At 35.9% G+C, this 13,776-nt stretch overlaps 1 protein-coding gene across 1 annotated transcript in view; it reads left to right on the forward strand.

The window, feature by feature from the left end:
* FSIP1 (fibrous sheath interacting protein 1) overlaps window positions 1-13,776 on the forward strand; it is a 168,944-nt gene that overhangs the window by 18,136 nt on the left and 137,032 nt on the right. The window contains exons 6-8 of the mRNA XM_084890961.1: window positions 9,149-9,247; window positions 11,811-11,935; window positions 13,390-13,500. Coding sequence (XP_084747087.1) covers window positions 9,149-9,247; window positions 11,811-11,935; window positions 13,390-13,500 — 335 coding nt within the window. The remainder of the gene's footprint in view (window positions 1-9,148; window positions 9,248-11,810; window positions 11,936-13,389; window positions 13,501-13,776) is intronic.

Below are 13,776 nucleotides of genomic sequence, written 5' to 3' on the forward strand. Positions count from 1 at the left end.
TATTTCACTGTTTTTATTATAGTTTTGTAATGTATTTTATTAGAGCAGGTATATTGTCTTTTTCAAAAAGTTTATTTTAAAGACATGTTTTTTTCTCTCTGAGAGCTGTTTAGCAACGACTACATTTTTTAAGAAAAAATACCGCAAAGCACTTGTAAAAAATACTTTTTTACTAACTTAAATATCTAAAGACTGTTGTATGAAGATATGTCTCAAAAAATTAAACTTCTTATATTTTCTTTCATGTCTGCCCATAATTCACCTTCATAGAACTGATTCTCCACCCCTATCTATATTAATAAAAAGCCTGTGGTCATGATGCCTTAACTCCCTCATAACCAAACCAGCAGCGGCTCTCATGGCGGTTGGGGTGGGGCGCAAGCTACTAAGGGCAGAGGGCTATGAGCTGTGGAGGGCTACGAACAGCAGAAAGTTACCAGCCGTAGAGGGCGGGGCCTGAGCTACAAGCAGTGATGGGCGGGGCAGCCAGGTGAGGCAAGGGGAACCGAGCTCCTGTGCACACCTTCGTCCACACTGGGCCTCTAGTTCCAAATAAAAAACATGGACATTGACAGGAATGAGGTTCTGGATGCTATAGCATCTCAGCATATGTTCCCCCCCAAAATGTATGTACACTTCTAACAATCGATAGCTCAATTGACGTTTCTTTCTTTTTAGATTTAACACATTGGGATGAATAATTATTCAAAGTGTGTATACTTTTTTTGGGGAAACCCAGTATTTTAGAAAGTAGAGCTAATGGATGAGGCAATAGATGAAAGGATCAATGGTGGCCTTTTGACTTTAACCTTTTCAGTCAGAGTTCACTACTAAATGTATTTTTGGCCTGGGAGGGCAAAACTTTTGCCCTTTCTTCAAAATTAAATCAGAACATCAAACACATTAATTTTTAAAGATCATGACATGTATATTTGCCTTAAACCTGAAGAGCTCACAGTTGTTATCTCTGGAGTCACATGACTGCTATAGGCCCTGTAGACAGTTACACTCAAGTTAGATTAGTACTAAAATTCTAACATGGAAATTAGGTGAACTTAATGAGCTGAAAGTTGGAGTTAAAGTTTCAAATTTTAGATTTTGAATTCTTAGTTATTACATATTGATAAAGCATATAAGATTTATGAGATTTATGTTTACCTTTATTTCATTTAAATTATGTATTTATTATTTATAAGGTTTATAAAATTGATTATTATGTATTGGTAAAGCAGATAAGGTACATAAGTAGAGTTGATACACAAGAAATGGGAATAAAAGACGGTGAGGTGAAACAGGTGTTACCATCCATCTTGATTAGCTCACACTTGACCAGATCACCAAAATGAAGAGAGAACTTTATTGTATTACTGTTTCTTCAGTTTCTTCAGTTAGGCTTATAATGCAAACAGAAAAACAGAAATCTTTTGTACTGTGTCTCTCCATGAATGCTTTTTTAAAACATGCAAGTGCAAAGTTCTTACATATTGTCCAGTAGATGGCAGCATCTAGTTAAATTGGATTCTACTTTTAAAAAGTCACTTGTAGATGTTAGAGCCAGACGTTTTTGGACTTGAGCTTTAAACACACTTCTATTAACATACCCAAATCTACTTTCTACTTTTATTCTTATTTTTTTCCCTTTAAAAAAGTGATAAATTCTTAGGATGAGTATTCTTCTTTCTCTCTTTCAGTCATTCCTTAACTTTTTATTTAAGAGTAACTTGATAGACTTTGGACTAGTGTCAGAATGGCATTCCAACCTGTTTGCCAGCCCCCAAAGCACTACATACATACTAGTTCCCTTCTCACATCCTAAGTAGCCAATAGCAAAGCAAAGAAAAAATATATATTTGTATTTGCTGTTGAGTTATTTAATTTTATTTATAGGCACTGAACACAAATGAGGACTGTCTCCAATAAAAAGATAAAAGCCAAATTAAATTTTTTTTTTTTTTACCTTATTTGACTTTATAACCAGGAGTTAATAACCTCAAGTTTACTGAGATTTTGAAGTAGACAATATTAGCACCTGCTAGAGATTTTGGTAATATTTTAAATGTCTATCCCACCCCATTTTTGAGGGATTGCTTTTAAGTTTTTCTAGAGAATGTTGTGAAAATCAAACTTTTTATGAGTTTCCCTTCATTGTTAGCATTTATCTCATGGAGAGATAGAATTCAATACTCTGAGACAGATACATCCAGTGATAGGATGTTTGCTATCGGTGTTTTTCATAGAGGTTATACTTTTTTGTCTTTGTGGCCTCTTGTGTTTCCAAATTTATAAGTATGTTTAAAGATACAACATCGACATATTAATTAATCCTGCCTCTCAAAATCTGTTAATAGCTCTTTTGAAGTGCTTTTCTGTGAAATTCAGATATATGACACTCCTCCTGCTTTTGTGATATTAAAATTAAATATTCCAAGAAAAGCTTGTAGTCTCTTTCTGTTCTGATTTGCAGAGGACTTGAGGGAGAAAATGATACAGCTAAGAGGTTTTTAACCTCTGTTGGATTCTCAGTCTTGCCTAACAATTTCTTTTGAAGTCTCCAAAGTAGCTATACTAAATAGTTACTATGCATTTAACTTACTATTTTCTTCTGCAAGCTCTTCACTCTGGAAGTCTTACTGTCCAGAGGAAATGGACCAAGTAGGTGGGAATCCTTTCCATATTCTTTCTTTTTGTCCCTAAACTGCACTCTGATTGTGCTCCTCCACCTCCCTTAGATGCTCTTCTAGAAGGTCAAAGTCAATAACATCTCATCCTTTTCACCCTGCCCCTGACTCCTGATCCATGAACCACTCAGTCTCTCACCTGGAGCTTCACCCTCTCTCCTTTCTGGCTCCTTTCCTTCAGTTTACCATGCTTAAATCTTCTGATCCTAAAAACAGAATCAAAGAGCCATCAAATCAACCAAACATACATATGAAACTCCCCCCTCTATTCTTCATCTTACTCCCAAACAGTCACTCAATTTTCTTCCTCTCCTTAAAGGTCAGACTTCTCAAAATAACACTTACTGGTGCTACCTGGTCAACTTCCAGCTTCTTAATTTCTCAGTGTTAGTATTTTCTCCTATACTTTATCAGTGGTCTTTCTAAATTCTCAATCTAGTGATACACTTCCAATATTTTTAACTTGAATTCTTTATTGTTTAAAGAATTGACCCCCATTGACCTCTCTCCGGCCACTCCCACCCCCTAACACATGCCCCCAGCCCCTACTGTCTGTGTCCATTGGTTATGCTTATTTGCATGCATATAAGTCCTATTGTTGATCTCTTACCCCCCACCTACCCTTCCCTACCTTCCCTCTGAGGTTTTGAAGGTCTGTTTGATGCTTCTCTGTCTCTAGACCTATTTTTATTCATCAGTTTATGTTGTTCATTATATTCCACAAGTGAGTGATATCATGTGATATTTGTCTTTCTCTTACTGGCTTATTTCACTTAGCATAATGTTCTCCAATTCTATCCATGCTGTTGCAAATGGTAAGAATTCCTTTTTTTTTTTTTTTTTTTTTTTTTTTTTACAGCAGCGTAGTATTCCATTGTGTAGATGTACTGTGGTTTTCTAATCCACTGATCTGCTGATGGGCATTTAGGCTGTTTCCAAACCTTAGCTATGGTAAATTGTGCTGCTATGAACATAGGGGTGCATATAACCTTTCTGATTGGTGTTTCTGTTTTCTTGTGATATATTCCTAGAAGTGGGATTACTGGGTCAAATGGGAGTTCCATTTTTAACTTTTTGAGGAAATGCCATACTGTTTTCCACTGTGGCTGCCAGTCTGCATTCTCACCAGCAGTGCAAGAGGGTTCCTTTTTCTCTGCATCCTCACCAGCACTTGTCATTTGTTGATTTGTTGATAATAGCCATTCTGACAGTTGTGAGACACTTCATTGTCATTTTGATTTGCATCTCTTGAAAGATTAGTGACTTTGAGCATGTTTTCATATGTCTCTTGGCCTTTTGTATGTCTTCTTTTGGAAAATATCTGTTGCCCATTTTTTTTGATTGGGTTGTTTATCTTATTTTTGTTAAGTTGTATGAGTTCCCTGTAAATTTTGGAGATTAAACCCTAACCGGAGGTAACATTGGTAAATATGTTCTCCCATGCAGTGGGCTTTCTTATTTTGTTGATGGTTTCTTTTACTCTGCAGAAGCTGTTTATTTTGGTGTAGTCCCATTTGTTTATTTTCTCCTTAGTTTCCATTGCCCTTGTAGCTGTATTGGTAAAGATATTACTATGACAAATGTCTGCTATTTTGCTGCCCATAGCTTCTTCTAAGATTTTATCTTTTCCTGACTTATGTTTAAGTCCTTTATCCATTAGAGTTTATTTTTGTGTATGGTGTAAGATACATTTTTTGGTATGTATCTGTCCAATATTCCCAACACCATTTATTGAAGAGACTGTATTGACTCCACTGTATGTTCTGGCCCTCTTAGTCAAATATTAATTGAGCATAATGGCTTGGGTCAATTTCTGGGTTCTTTGTTTTGTTCCATTGATCTATATGTTGGTTTTTGTGCTAATATCAAGCAGTTTTGAGAACAGTGGTTTTGTAATATAGCTTGATACCTGGTATTGGGATCCCTACAACTTTTCAGGATTGCTGCAGCTGTTTGGGGTCTTTAAAAAAAAAATTCCAGATGAATTTTCAAAGCGTTTATTCTAGATCTGTGAAATATGCTGCTGGTATTTTAATGGTGAGTGCATTGAATCTATAGATGGCTTTAGGTAGTATGGACTTTTTAATGATGTTGATTCTATCTATCCATGAACACGGTATATTCTTTCATTTGTTTATGTCTTTCTCTATCTCTATTTTCAACATCCTGTAGTTTTCCAAGTACAGGTCTTTTACCTCCTTAGTTAAGTTTATTCCTAGTTATCTTAATTGTTTTTATACTATGGTAAATGTGGTTATTTATTTATTTATTTATTTCTCTTTCTGTGAGTTCATTATATATATAGAGCCAGGGTCCATAACGTTCAAAATGACCAATGGTTCAACCAACCAGAAGTCAGTTCTGCAGTCAGAGCTGTGTTGCCATGGCGACCCAGCACTGACTGCTGCTACTCCGGGCACTGAGACCTAGCACTGACTGCTGAGGGGGCTACAGATCAGGTCCAGAGAGAGGCTGGGAGAGAAAAGCAGGGTCTGATCCGTAGCCTCAGTGACAGCTGTTGATCAATACTTGCTTCTCTTTTTCTCTCCAAGGGGTCCCTGATTAGAGAGGGTGCAGTCTGGGCTGAGGTGACACCCCCACCCCCTGCATGAATTTCATGCACTGGGCCACTAGTTGGTTTATAAAAAGCCATAGATTTCTGGTAATTAATTTTGTATCCTGCTATGTTGCCAAATTCATTTATTCAGTCTAGTAGTTTTTTGATGGAGTCTTTAGGGTTTTCTATACAGTATCATGTCATCTGCGAATAATGGCAGTTTTACTTCTTTTCTAATTTGGATGCCTTTTATTTCTTTTTCTTATCTGATCACTATGGCTACTACTTCCAGTTCTATGTCAAACAGGAGTGGTAAAAGTGGGCATCCCTGTCTTGTTTTTGTTCTTAGGGGAAATGGTTTTAGTTTTTGTCCACTGAGTATGTTGTTGGCTATAGGTTTGTCATATAAGGCTTTTCTTATGTTAAGGTATGATCCCTCTATTCTCACCTTGCTGAGAGTTTTTATCAAGAAAGAGTGTTGAATTTTTGTCGAATTCTCTTTTTTTCTACATCAGTTGATGTTATGTGATTTTTGTCTCTCATTTTAAGTGATGCATAAATTTATTGATTTGTGGATATGGTACCAGCCTGGCATTCCTGGAATAAATCTTACTTGGTCATGGTGTCTCATCTTTCTAATGTAATGCTGGATCTGATTTGCTAGAATTTTGTTGAGGATTTTAGCATCTATGTTCATCAGAGATATTGACCTATAACTCTCTTTCTTGCCAGTGTCTTAATCTGGTTTTAGGATTAGGATAATGCTGGCTTCATAGAAAGAGCTTATAAGTATGCCTTCCTCTTGAATTTTTTGGAATAGTCTGAGAAGGATAGGTTTTAGGTCTTCTTTGAATGTTTGGTAAAACTCCTCTGTGAAGCCATCCAGATCAGGGCTTTTGTTTGCTGGAAGTTTTTTGATTATTGCTTCAATTTCCTCTATAATTATAGGTCTATTCAGATTTTTTGATTCTTTCTTATTGAGTTTTGGAAGATTGTATTTTTCTAGGAATATACTCATTTCGTCTACGTTGTTCATTTTGTTGGAATAGAGTTCATAGTTTTTTTTTGTTTTGTTTTTGTTTTTGTTTTTGTTTTTGTTTTTACAATCCTTTGTATTTCTGTGGAGTCTGTAGTTATTTTGCCTCTTACCTTTTTTTAGTTTGCTCTCTTTTCTGTTTTCTAATTCTCTCTTCTCTGGTGTTCGCTTTTATTGGGATCATTAGTGCTCTTTTCAATAATTATTCATATTCTGAGAACTTTAAAAGAATTCAGTGCTGAAATTTATTGAATGCATTTCAATACCTATTTAAATTATCCTAAAGTTTTTCTTACTTGACAAACTTATTTAATGTTTTAAAATTAATAGATTTAAATACTTAATGAATCTTTTATTCCTGGGTCAATATTTCTTGCTTATGGAAGATTCTTTTTTTAATTTAGTACCAAATTTGAATGGCTGATTTATTCAGAATTTTTGCATCTACATTTATAAGTGAGATAAGTTGTGTGTGTGTGTGTGTGTGTGTATGTGTGTGTGTGTGAGAGAGAGAGAGATGGGGGCGGGGGGAGGGAGACAGATTGTGTTCCCCATGAGCATACATTGTGGTGCTGGGGGTAGGGGTGGGATTGGGGCAAATGAATATGTGTATAGTTTTTCAGGCTATGTTAACTTCATAAAATGAATAAGGCTGTTCATTTTCTATCCTTTAAAATAGTTTATATAACATGGGGATTATCTGTTTCCTAAAAATTTGAAAAATTTCACTGGAAAAACCATCTGGTTCAAATAATTCCTTGAAGGCACTTCTCTGATCTTTTTCAGCTTCTTTTATATTTACTAGTAGTTTACTAGTTTTCTGGAGTCAATTTTGGCAATACAGCCATGTCACTGAGATTTTAAAGTATCCATTTCACCGAGATTTTAATTTTTAGTAACATAAAATTTTGTATACCATAGCATTTTAGAACAATAATTCTTATTGTTTTTACATCCCATTTATTATTTCTAATTTTATTCATGTTTTTCTTTTATTTAATCTAGAAGTTTTGTTAACTTTTTAAGCATAATTTTAGATTTAAAGAAAAGTTATGAAGATAGTAAAGAGATTTTCCATAAAACTGCAACTAATTTTCCCCATTACCTACACTAGTATGGTACATTAGTTACAATTAATGAACCAGTATTGACATATTATTAACTTAAGTCCATACTTGATTCAGACATTTGGTTTTTACCTAGTGCCTTTTTCCTGTTCCATGATCTCATCCAGGATACCATATTTCATTTACTCCTCGTGTCTCCTTAGGCTCCTCTTGCTATGTGCTTTCTCAAGTTTTCCTTGTTTTTGATGACCTTGGTAGTTTTGAGGAGGACTGGCCAGGTATTTTGTAGGTTTCCAGCAATTGAGATTTGTTATGCTTTTCTCATGATTTGACTAGGGTCATATGTTTTGTTTTGTTTTGTTTTATATATTTTGATTTTTCACAGAGAGGAAGGGAGAAGGATAGAGAACTAGAAACATCAATGAGAGAGATATTAATACATCAAACAGCTGCCTCCTGCATAACCCCCACCGGGGATGTGCCTGCAACCAATGTACATGCCCTTGACCGGAATCAAACCTGGGGCCCTTGAGTTCGCAGACCGACGCTCTATCTACTGAGCCAAACCTGTTTCGGCGGGTCATATGTTCTTGGAATACTAACGAGTGAAAGTGCCTTTCCATCACATCACATCATCCTTTCCACATAATTTATCACCATTGATATTAACTTTGGTCAGCTGGCTGAGGAAGTGTTTGTCCGATTTCTTCATTGTAAAGTTCCTCCGTTTTTACACCCTTTCCATACTGCCCTCTTTGGAAGGAAGTAACTATGCACAGACCATACCTAAGAAATAGGGAGTTGAGCTTTACCTCCTTGAAGGCAGAGTATTTACATACATTATTTTGAATTATTCTGCAAGGGGGATTGTGTATTCTCCATGCTTATTTATTTATTTTTTAAATATATATTTTATTGATTTTTTACAGAGAGGAAAAGAGAGGGACAGAGAGCTAGAAACATTGATGAGAGAGAATTAGCGATCAGCTGCCTCCTGCACAACCCCCACTGGGGATGTGCCTGCAACCAAGGTACATGCCCCTGACCGGAATCGAACCTGGGACCCTTCAGTCCGCAGGCCGATGCTCTTTCCACTTAGCCAAACTGGTTTCAGCTACATGCTTATTTATTAATATCAGTATAGACTAATGGTTTATTGTATATGTTGTATTTTAATCCTATAGCACATTATTTTGTTGCTCAAACTTTTTCCAGCTTTGGCCATTGGGAGCTCTTTAAGTCAACTGCTATGTCCCTTAGACATATCCCCATCATTTGAGTTTTGTTTTTTTGTGGTTGTTGAACACTTTCTTACTTTATGGCATTAGAAGATGCTCCAGAACCATCTGCTATATATCCTACCTGAGTCCTACATTTAGCCATTTTCCCAAGAAACACTGGTTCCTCTGATTGAAAAATATTAGAAACCAAGATTTGAATGTTAGGTGTGCTTGTTGCTGCTGGGGAGTTGTTAATTCTAGGCCCTCCAAGAAAGGACATATTTATCTGTATACTAATCTATTTATACATATTTCTGTGTAACAATCTGTATCTATATTAGGATAAAAATTATTCCATACTGATGTTTCCAGTTTTACTACCAAATGGATCATTCTAGCCTTTCCACCTTGCTCTTCTGTAACCTTCACTCCAACAGGGAGAAATCTGGCTCTCACCATTGGCTACCTCTCTACTTAATTGTTCAATTACAGCATACATGTTCTTCTCATGATTTGATATCAAAATTGTGTACACAATTCCTTACTTATTTTGTGTGTATTAAACAAATGATTTTTTAAAAAATCAATAGATCCTTCTCGCTGTAAGCATGAAGACACAGTTGTCTCAGTGTTTCATACTCAGATACCTCCAGAAGAATATGAAAACGAAATGCAGAATGCCAATCAAGGTACGCTTGAATTTGTGTTTTTTTTTTTTTTTTTCATATCATGACAAGAAAGTACTAGCTGTATACAGAAGTATCCACAGATGAGATGATTTGATGTGATTTAATCAGTAAGTGGGTGGAAGGAGGTGAGGTTCTAGATGAAACTAGATTGGTCATTGTTAATCAGTTAGTTGTTGACGATTCATTATGCAATTCTTTCTAGTTTAGGATGTTTAAAATTTTATATAAAAAGGGTTAAAGGAAAGCTGGCTGCAAGTAATGAAAACCTAGCTAAAGCAAAAAAGAAAATGTATGGGAAGAATCCTGAAGGTAGACATTCTGTTTTATTCCCAAGAGCATATTCTGTGGATAGTCATGAGAAGGAGACTCTATTCCAGAATCTTAGAGACCAATTGATCCCACTTGGGTTAGTGCTTACCGCTGGTCCAGCCAACTCCTCCTACCCAGTATGGGTTGGTCTCTATAGACTATGGCAGCTTCTGCCAGGGATCACCACAAGGATGGAGATTAGAAGGAGACATATCTAGTGAGACAATTCTGACCAGACAATCCAATGTTTTCTACAAATTTTTAAAAGTATATTTTAAAGAAACTCTAATAAAATGTAGATCTATACATTTAATTTGAGTTATTTTAATGTTGTATTATTTAAGAGTACAGGAAATTTCAACTGTATGATAAACCTTATATTTAAACTTAAAAGACTATTTACAACTTGTATTATGGAAAAAAGTTACATATTTTATATCTAAGGAGACCATTCACCAAAACAGTAATTGTTATTTTAATTATTAGTAGTTGATTTAAAAATATTATTTAATCGATTAGAAAATAAAACCTTAATTATAAAGCACAGATTTATTTGTCTAGAAACTCATAAATTTGAATAAAACTTGGTTTTACTCAAATTTATTTTTGTTTGAAATGAATTTAAAACCAAAGATATTATTTTCCTGGTTCTTTCCAGATATTGTTATAAAAATTTATTGTTTAATGATTAAATTTATATTCAATCTTGGATAATTAACTACAAATACCCTTAATCCTTTTTATTGAGGTAACCTTTTTGTAAAACAAAGATAACTTTTAAGTAAACCTTGTCTGGATTGAGCTGCTGGCTGGTGTTTTTTCCTTTTGGATTTGAATGTGGCAATCTATCCTATTTTGTAGGGTGGACTCCACTTGTCATTTAAAAAGACTCTACTTCTTAAACTAATGCATAGTTTTAAAGCATTAGTGAGGGGTTCACATGATCTTGTTTTAAATGCTTTAAACATGACTGTAGTGAAAGCAAGATCTATGTAATAAAAGCCTAAGCAACCATTCAATCCTTTGACCATTCGACTGTTCGACCAGTAGCTATGACATGCACTGACCACGAGGGGGCAGACGCTCAACACAAAAGCACGGAAACAAACTGATGAATCTCAGAGGGAAGCAGGGAGCAGGGAGGGTGGGAAGAGATTAACCAAAGATCTTATATGTATAATAGAGGCCTGGTACACAAATTCTTACACTGGTGGGGTCCCTTGGCCTGGCCTGTGGGGATTGGGGAGAAACCAGCTCTCCGACATCCCCGAAGGGTTCTGGATTGCAAGAGGGCACAGGTTAGGTCAAGGAACTCCATCAGTGCACCTGGCCTCTAGTCCTATATAATAAAAGGGTAATATGCAAATTGACTGGACGGCTGTGACACACACTGACTACCAGGGTGCAGACGCTCAATGCAGGAGCTGCCTCCTGGTGGTCAGTGCACTCCCACAGCAGGAGCGCTGCTCAGCCACAAGCCAGGCTGACAGCTGGTGAGCGCAGTGGCCTGCCTCCGCGGCAGTGCTCAGATGTCTGACTGACGGCTTAAGACATCAGTCGGATATCCCCCAAGGGCTCTCAGATTGCAAAAGGGTGCTGTCTGCCCACACCGAGTGCACGAATGTCATGCACTGGGCCTCTAGTATTTAATACAGGGAATAAGAGTGCATAAGCATTTTTCTTACCCTTGTTTGGAGCACCCAGGATCTGAACAACTCAGAGACTGACTTAAGTCTCTATTTAATGGTTAAGAAAACTGTCAAAATAGGATGGGCTCCAGGAGTTTGTGATGACACCCAGGACACTTATGCTCAAATCTTGCTTAAAAGACAGGTTTGAATAAAAAGTTGATGTTCTGAGAGGGTGATGGCAAATTAATAAAGAATCTAGTCTTTCAGGGGAAGTTCTCTTTCATGTAAAGACTAAAGTAGCATATATTTTAAAATTCTCATAACATCAGAACTTTCTCCTTTACATGTATCATGGTTCTTTTCACAGTCCTCATGATTCCAAAGGAATCAACAGCAAGCAGTTTGAAACATGATAATGAATAACAGAAATTTTATGAGAACTTTATTGTAAATTATGTAGCACATTTATCTTTTAAAAAATAAATCTCTATATATTAGGCTTCTGGATTTGGAAATTAGAAGTTCTTCTAATGTGTGCTTTACTTCTTATATATACTTAAGATAAAATTTTAGCATAACTGACAATTATAATTATGAAAAAATTTTGAACTTTTTAATATTAGATTTTACTTGTGATGTGGGAAAAAATGAGTCATTGGTCAAAGCAGAAAAGAACCCTTTCTCAAATACAGAAAAGATTGAGCTCAGGAGTAAACACAGCCAGGATTTTATTAAGCGAAACATTGAGGTATGTATTTATAAATTTAGAAGCCAGAATGTGGACTAAATGAATTGTGATAATGGAAATAGTTGTGTTTAGTGTCTTTAAATATTGACTGTGATATATGTATATGATCTAAACAGCATATATGACTGAAAGAATAGTTTTATGAACCAGTACTTTACTATTTTGTATTTAATTTTATCTTATCCTCTCTTACTCATCACCTTTATTCCAAAAACCAGGAATGAATCTTGTTCCTGCAATTTGAAAAACATTTATTTAGATAAGAGCTTTGGAACATGTGTCCCAGATTTTAAATTGCATATTAATAAAATTGTCTTTTTTTTAAAGTAATGAGACTGCTTTTCTAGCTGGTACAATTAGAAATTTGAATGGAAAATGCTCCTGACAGAGCTGGTTGTTCCAACTGGTTGTTCCTCCCAACCTCACTGGCCCACCCACCTGAGCCTCCTGGCGGCCCTTCCCTTGTCACCACTGCCTTGATTAGCTCCTGGCTTCAAAGGCCTGACCTTGGTCTTAAGAGGCCTGCAGCCTGACATGGCTTGTTCTCAAAGCAGATTCAGACTCACCAAGGGCTCAGGGACCCTGTATTAGACCAGAATGCCAATTAATTAATTTACAGCAAAAAATGGAAGTGTGGTAGACAGAAGGCTGATGGTAAAGGACTGCGGCTGTCAGGTCACTATAAACTGCATTGGTGAGTGTGAAGTATTCACAAGAGCAGTGAGGAAGGGGTTTTCACAGTGGAAGGCTGATCCTTTTTCCACAATTGGCATGTCCCTTCCATGCAGCTATCTGAGCAATATTCATGGGCCAGCCTGACCCTGCCAGGTCTAGATTCTGGGGCTCTGAGTTTTCTTTGCTCCATGTTTCTCTGACCTGAAGGGAACCTTAACCAACTTGATCTTTCTCTTTGTGCTGGCCCATTGTATGGTGATTTATTGTTTAATTTTCCAAGAGCAATAGTGTTTTTCCCATACCCCAGTTCTTGCTGACACAGCAGCACCACTATACTTTCCCTTTTAACAATAGTAATTGAATCTTTATTTAAACTCCTGACAATATTTTCTTAAAATTTAAAAGCAGTTTCATTTAGTGGATATATGCCACATAGGAAGTAGCAAGAAGATTCTTTCCAAATGCCCCAGCGAATACGTTTTTGCATTGATATAATATAAAATAGAGGTGAGAAAATTGCTTGTGTTTTATTTTACTAATAAAACATTTGTTAAAACGATTAACACGAGGGCTTGTTTATAGTAGAAATACCTTTGCTTGGAGAAAGGACCTATACCAAAAATTTGACACAAAATAAAATTAACTGGCAAATGAAAATGCCTAATCTCACAAATTTTACTTTGTGTATATATACTGTAGTAACCTCAGATTTCATTTTTATTTTCCTGAACTATGAATTGCTTTGAGTTTTTAATGTTTTTCATTAATACATTCTGTAGATGGCCAAGAATTCAGGGAAACCAGAGGTTATGATTGACACAGAGAAGAAAAGGCTGATTGAACTTTTGAAGGACTTAGATGACAGAGATTCTGGAGTGTCCAGTTCTGAGGTATGTAAACTGAGTCAGTTACCTCTACACTTCTTAAAATATATTTTTTATCATGTTATTGACCTACTAGTATACATTCACAGTCATTTAAAAATTATGAGATAATATTGTCTGGCTTTAAAAAAATCTTATTTACAAATTTGTTTTTATTGACATTTTCAAATTTATTTTTGGTCAATTCATTATTGATTATTTCTGCCAGGAAGCCTTTTCTAACCACTTTGTTCCTTCCTGTCCAACTAACAGAGGGTGGTTGACCCTCCCTGGTTCATGTTG

The sequence above is a fragment of the Pipistrellus hanaki genome (assembly GCF_964339955.1).
Source record: "Pipistrellus hanaki genome assembly, chromosome: 1".
Classification (NCBI taxonomy): domain Eukaryota; kingdom Metazoa; phylum Chordata; class Mammalia; order Chiroptera; family Vespertilionidae; genus Pipistrellus; species Pipistrellus hanaki.